The sequence below is a fragment of the Corapipo altera genome, unplaced genomic scaffold, assembly GCF_003945725.1.
Source record: "Corapipo altera isolate COAL_440 unplaced genomic scaffold, ASM394572v1 224, whole genome shotgun sequence".
In the NCBI taxonomy this organism is placed as follows: Eukaryota; Metazoa; Chordata; class Aves; order Passeriformes; family Pipridae; genus Corapipo; species Corapipo altera.
In genome coordinates this window covers 208,391-215,159 of record NW_020884959.1, presented here as the reverse complement: position 1 = coordinate 215,159, position 6,769 = coordinate 208,391, and the positions used below count along the sequence as shown (strand labels likewise).

Here is a 6,769-nt window from a genome sequence, read left to right as displayed (position 1 = left end):
TCGCTGAAATATTCTAAAGTTTGGTGAGTTAGATTTGTTATCAAGTATCATCACAGGCACCGTGGGACGGGACTGCAACGCACTCACTGTCCTTTCGGAACCAGCGAACAGAAATACCTCAGACAACGGCAGTTGAAGAGAAAAAATCGTGTTTGTAATAGTGCTCAACTACTCTGTGTGAGAAAAAGGGACGGACAAAAAGGCAGGGAAACGCAAAACAACCACGAAGTCACTTCCATGCGTCCCCACCACCCCGCCCCTCACAGGGCACCCGCGGCCACCGCCCGCCCCACGCGCTACGTCACCCCCACGCGAGAGCCGCGCGCGGTGACGTCACGGCCCCGCCCCGCCGGGAAGGTCGCCGCGGTGACTCCGCCATGTTGTCCGTGGCCGCCCGCGCCGGGCCCTTCGCGCCCTTCGTGTCCGCCGCGGCCCACGCCGTGCCCAGCCCGCTCCGGCCGCTCGCCCCGGCGGCCGCAAGGAGCCAGCAAAAGGTGCCGCTCGACCCCAAGCGGCCCCTGCTCTGCCGGGAATCGCTGAGCGGCCGCGCCGCCCGCGGGGGGCTCGTCGCCAGCGCCAGCCTGAACGGTGCGGGGCGGCGGTACCGGGGCGGGCGAGGGGCGGCGGGGACGGGGCTGGGGCTCCGCGCCCGGTCGGTGCTGCCCGGCGGGGACAGCGCGGGGCGGCCGGGGGTGCAGGGCCCTGAGCGAGGGCAGGCGGGCGGTCCGCTGGGTTTGGGTGCTTTGGGACGGTGCAAATGTTTGGTTGGGGCTGTCACGGTTGCAGCAGCACGCGTTGGAGACCACAGAGCTTGTTCAAGGGCACCTAAAGGCTGCTGCCTTCTGGTGACTCAGAGTGGGTCAGGTTGGAAGGAACTGCACTGGGTCGCACCTGGTCCGACCTCCCTGCTCAGGCAGGGTCATCCCGGAGCACATGGGATTGTGTCCAGACAGTTCTTGAACGAGAGATATAACCCAGGTGATACTCACTTTGCAGTTGGGAAAATGTGTCATTCAGTGAGGTATTTATCTAACTTTGGGTGTCAGAGCAGAGGTGTGCAGTGAGAACACACGGGGAGGGGAGTTCTACTCTGTGTTCCCTCCCGGTCAGAAAAGCAGCAGCCAGGTGATGACCCCAAGGTGTTCTTTAGAGCCCGACCTCGGCCAAAGGGCTGTGGCTCTCCCTGACTCACTGGTTTGCATTTCCTGGAGAACTGCAGCCCAGCTCTGCTGGTGCTGGGCATGGTATAACACTCCTTCCTGCTATTACAGGGGGCATTCCTATATTCCTGGGAAAGGGCAGTGCCTTGGGGAAGATGCTCGATACCATTAGTGCCACAGGCTTCACCTGACCCCATAAAGGGCATGTTCAGGTGAAAATTCTGCAAGTCTGACACAGCTGACATTCAGCCTTACTCGTAGTTCTAATTAACAACAAACATGCCTTTCACTGAATATAAGGAATTTTTAGCAGTTAGTCATATTACTTGTTACTAAATGAAAATATTTTAAGTCTTGATCCTGAAATAACTTAGTATGGTTTACTCTCACAGAATTTTGAAGTTCAGTTTAATTTCTCTGCATTTAAAATCCTGCAGCAAATACCTTCTCTATATTAAGTTACTTGTAAGTAAATGTAACTATTTTCCTCATCATATTGCATATAAATCCCTCAGAGTTAAATTTTAAGTACCTTGAGACAAGGGTTTTTATTACTATCTGTTAACTTTATGCCAATTGCTAGAAAAATATAAAGACTACATAATACTTTTCAAGTAACAGAGGTTGCACTTTGGCAAGTTATATGTTCTGTCTTTGCCACGTTCTTGGCTTACAGATTTTCATTGTGGGAAGCAGCTTTCTTTTGCTGGAGAAACTAATGGAAGGCCTCTTAGTTACCCATCACATCCTGTTACTTTAGCACACAGGTTTGATGCGGGAATCCCACTTGAAAAGCTTGGGATTAGCTTTATCCCTAAATCCTTCTAAAAAGCGAGCCTGGGGACTGCAGGTTTAAAAATTATGTACTGGGGCACTTACCTATGACAATAGCTTAATATAAAAGAGGATGCCTGCTGTTTTTCATTGTAATGATGTTTAACCACACACTTAAGATTACTAGAGGCATAGAAGTTATTTAAGTCAAAAGAGCATAAATGTGTTAAGCTGCAAATGTGCAAACTTCACTACATCAGATTTCTTCACAGCAATTCTTTACAGGGAAACATTTGAATGGAAAACAGGTCTGATTTTTCTGAGCTAGCCATGGTATCCTTAAAATCCACCAAGAAAACAGTTCACTTTTTTTCCAGAAACCCAGCATATATCACAGATTTTTCTGCACCCTGGTCAGGCTTCACATAATTTTTACCGAATAGGTAAAACAGTTTCACAGATCAGCTGTTCATCTACCAAAACTTCCTTCTGAAAACTGTTTTCGCGCAACTGGAAATTGAAATGTATTATTAATGGACTCCTACCCAGACTTTGGAATAACTTTCACCCATCATTCCAAGAAAGCAATTGGAAAGGTATTAAATCCATTATAATATTTTTTACCTAAAGGCTGTGTCACTTTGTGTTCCTTTCCATGCAGCCCCTGCCAGTGTTCGCTGTGTCCACAACGATGTCGCAGTCCCTGACTTCTCTGCCTATCGCCGCCAGGATGTGCAAGATCCCGCTGCGTCTTCCCAGGGCAGCAGTGATTCTAGGAAAGGGTTTTCCTACCTGATGACTGCAACAACGTGTGTGGCAACTGCCTACGCTGCAAAGAATGTTGTCACCCAGTTCATTTCCAGCCTGAGTGCCTCTGCTGATGTGCTAGCCTTGTCAAAGATCGAGATCAAGTTATCTGACATTCCAGAAGGCAAGAACATGGCTTTCAAGTGGAGAGGGAAGCCCCTGTTTGTGCGCCACAGAACCCAGGCAGAGATTAAACAGGAAGCTGAAGTTGATTTGGCTCAACTGAGGGATCCACAGCATGACTTAGACAGAGTGAAGAAGCCCGAGTGGGTGATCCTGATAGGTGTGTGCACCCACCTGGGCTGTGTGCCCATTGCCAACTCCGGGGATTTCGGTGGGTATTACTGCCCCTGCCACGGCTCCCACTATGATGCCTCTGGCAGGATCAGGAAAGGTCCCGCTCCCTTAAACCTTGAGGTTCCAACTTACCAGTTTGTCGGTGATGACATGGTGGTGGTTGGCTGAGAGACGAGGTGCCTGCTCACTCCCATGCTCCTGTGAATGTACAAAAGGGTTACCTGAGGCTCTGGCACACTGTAAAACCTAAATCCTAACGAGATTAGCTGTCTAGGTTCTCAACCAGAACTATGTTTGAATACTTGCCTGTGTTCAGTTTTAATAAAATCTTGGAGTGAGCACTTGTTCCTGATTTATGGTAACGTGTATTTATTTGTGCACAGATTTCTAGTGTGTCCAGTCAAGGGGATACTACAGCAGACCTCAAATGCATGGAGCCCTCCCGGAGGGATTTAAGACAGCAGACACTGAGCTACAAAGCCATAGTTTCCTTCATACCACATATTTTCACTACTTGTATTTTTCTTGTTTTTACTGGAACAGATAAAAAAATTCATGCTATGAACTTCTAATAGTGTCTGAAGTAAGTTTCAATATAGAATCCTCCAAGATGTAATCCTGTTATCCTGTTCCCTCCAACTACGTTTTTTTGTTTTCAGAAGCAATGAAGAAAAAAGTAAATAACAACCTACCTAGAAAGAAAATTCTTTTATATTGTTCAGAGGCAGCTTATAATTAAGCTAGAAGGATAATTTTATGATGATATGGGCAAAAGCATGTCTCATTAGAATTATATTTTTTTTTCTTGCAGATAATGCTTAATGTTGCACATATATAAACATCAGATCAGGTGCAAATACAGGTTTTACAGAGGATGAAAAATAAATGTTAAGAACCACTAAGACTGAACCAATCTCTTATGATAAACACAGCAAAAGTCTGAGAGGCCAGAGGTATTTTAAGACTTGATGATTTGTGTCAAGATTATAATTTCCTCTTACCTATAGGCTAAGCCTTTTTAAGGCCAAAACTTTGAAACCTTGATGTTGACCCTGAAGGTACAGAGAAAAAAATTCTGACTGAAAGAGGTCTCTTAACCAGCATTGGTCCTGCCAGTACAGAACAGAGCTGGCAGGTCGTTGCCTGCAGTACACGAGGGAAAACAAGGTTTACTGTTTCCAGAACAACCAAAGGAAAAAAACACAAACTACCCTGTGCTTTGTGTTTCTTCCCACTCTTGACCAGTGTTCTGTGAGTGCTTCTGTCCTGCAGTGCACTGATGTGATCCCTCAGTTGCAAAACAGAGTCCTCAGAATTCCCTGGGTTTGGAACGTGTAGCCTCACATGAACCTTGCAAAAAGCTGTTACGACAGTTGGCTTAAAGCTGAAGTTTTAAATAGGATTAATCAGAATATTAGTGCATTTGGCACATCTGTTCTCATGTGGGTCAGTGAAAAAAGACCATAGATGACAACTGTGTGAGTTCTTGGCTGTGCATTCTACACCAGGTGGTAAATTTGAGCTTTACACCTCGTTATGTCCACAATATTCTCAGCTTTTTTTCATATAATGGATGATGCTAAACCAGTGCTAAAAGAGATGTTTCCCAACTCATAGCTAAATAATTGGTATTCACCTGTGTGCCCAGTGTTATAAGGTTGATCTCAAATTTCCTATTTCAAGGAAAAAATCCTTCTGAAGTAGCATTAGAGCATTGCTCATCAGCTCTCAAGTGGCTATTCTTACCTCATCCTAGAAATGTTTCTTAGCCCACAGGTACATTATTTAAGCCTAATCTTGCTTTACATCATCACTAAGTAACTGCAAAATCTTCAGCATTAAACTACAGCCTACAAACCTCACCAGCTTTAGGTTCTGTAACTACAGAAAAGTCCAACAAAATTTTCAAGATGCAAATAGTACAAGCTTATTCACTAATAAAATAGTAAAATACAAAACTCAAAACATTCCTAGAACTAAGCAGTATTAACCAGGGCCTGTAGTATGGTCTGACATAATGCTGCTGTGTGGGTATACTGAGAGAATTCTGTCTGACACCAGCTGTACAGTAGAAGTGCCATTCATTTCAGGGACTCTGTCACAACCTATGCAAGCAGCAGTCAGTAAAAATTTAAAACCATCTTGTCCAGCCTGTTTGGTGAACAACTCAAATCCTGTGTATATGCAAATATTAATTCTGAAGTATGGATTTTTCTTTGTGCCTCACAAAAGCAGAAAACTGTTAGATTGCTTTCTCCCTCTCCTTTTTAAATGGATTCAGACAACACAAAGCTCCTGTAGCTGAAGCAAAGGGACGAGTACAAGAAATGGTGTGTTGCCCATATCACCACAGACTCAGGCACCTGGTTCTGGCAGACACTGAGATTTTAAGTGTGACTTGGATACCAGAATGTCAACCAAAAGGAGTCCTGTTGACTACTGAGGAACCCAGGTTTGGGTAGGTGGTTAGGGAGGACACTTGGAGCTGGTAGTGCAGCCAGTCCATTAAATCCATGCTCTGACTGGGCATCTCTAGCAGATGAACAGAGTCTGTGGTGGGTTTTAGGGGGGGCCATGCTGAGAGAAACAAGGGCAATAACTAAGAAATGTCAACCAGCAGCTCTTTTTAACATCACTCAGCCTTAAATGTTTCTGTTTCAAAGGGAGGGGTTTTATTTTGTACATACTTACTAATTTAGCAAAACAATCAGCTATAACTGAGAAGTCAGACAAAACAGATAAACATCTCCTAGTGAACAAGGAAATGTCATCAAGGGGAACAGGGCTTCAGAAAACACCTTGGTTACATTTCCATCTCCCAGCCCTGGCCATCGTAATACCTGTGCCTTGAGCTGCTTCCTGGGTTGGTAGAACTGGCATAGCCAGGAGCAGTTTGCTCATTGCTATACCTGTTGGATGTATTGCAATCATCTGTTGGTAGTGTTTGCAATGAGAAGAGGAAAAGAGGGCCCTGAGGACTTCAGCAAGGCTCCCTGTATTTAGAAAATTGGTGTAGGAATTGTAAGAGGACAGGAGCTATGACGTGTAACACCGTCCCTTAGGTACAATACCAAACTTTCAAAATTAATGATGCTTCAATTTCTTAAAGCCTTCATTCAGATTTTGTGCATATTAAAACACAAAATAAAGCTATAATCCTATTTGTAAGCAGCTGGAGTACTATAAGGTGATAAGTAATAGCCTCCATGGATTTATCAGGAACAAATCATGTCATTGCAATCACATTTGTTGCTATAATAGGATAACAGGCCTTGGAAACAAGGGGATATTAGCAGTAACTAAGTTTTAACTATGATTTTCACACCATCTCACAAGATGTTCTCATGTATGCTAACAAACCTGATATAAGTGGAAGTATTGTAGAGAATAACTGCTTCAAAAGCAATGCTGATAGATGAATGAGCAGCAGTTCCCTCTCTGTTGGACCAAGGAGATGTGCTGTGAGGAGCTCTGTGAAAATCTGTTGGGGTCCAGCACTGTTTGGTGTTTGTTAATGAACTGTCAGAAGAGAGAATGAGCTTTATAAAGCTTGCATATGGTGGTAAACTGGGTACAGATGCAAACTGGTGGAAAAAAGGATTAGAATTAAAAATAACCTGGACAAATAATACCCTACAAAGGCCAGGATATGTTGTGATAGTAAAAGCTAGGGAGCAGACCTGCAGAAAAGGATCTGGGGTACCCAAGAAAACAGAAGAATGGATGGTTTG

General features: G+C 44.7%; 1 protein-coding gene across 1 annotated transcript; it reads left to right on the top strand.

Annotated features, from left to right (window-relative positions):
* The first annotated feature begins 342 nt into the window (after positions 1–342).
* LOC113956914 (cytochrome b-c1 complex subunit Rieske, mitochondrial) lies at positions 343–3,390 on the top strand. The gene is made up of 2 exons (XM_027663930.1): positions 343–588; positions 2,596–3,390. Exons 1-2 carry the CDS (start codon positions 378–380, stop codon positions 3,204–3,206), a joined length of 822 nt encoding a protein of 273 aa, XP_027519731.1. The 5' UTR covers positions 343–377; the 3' UTR covers positions 3,207–3,390.
* The last annotated feature ends 3,379 nt before the right edge of the window (positions 3,391–6,769 follow it).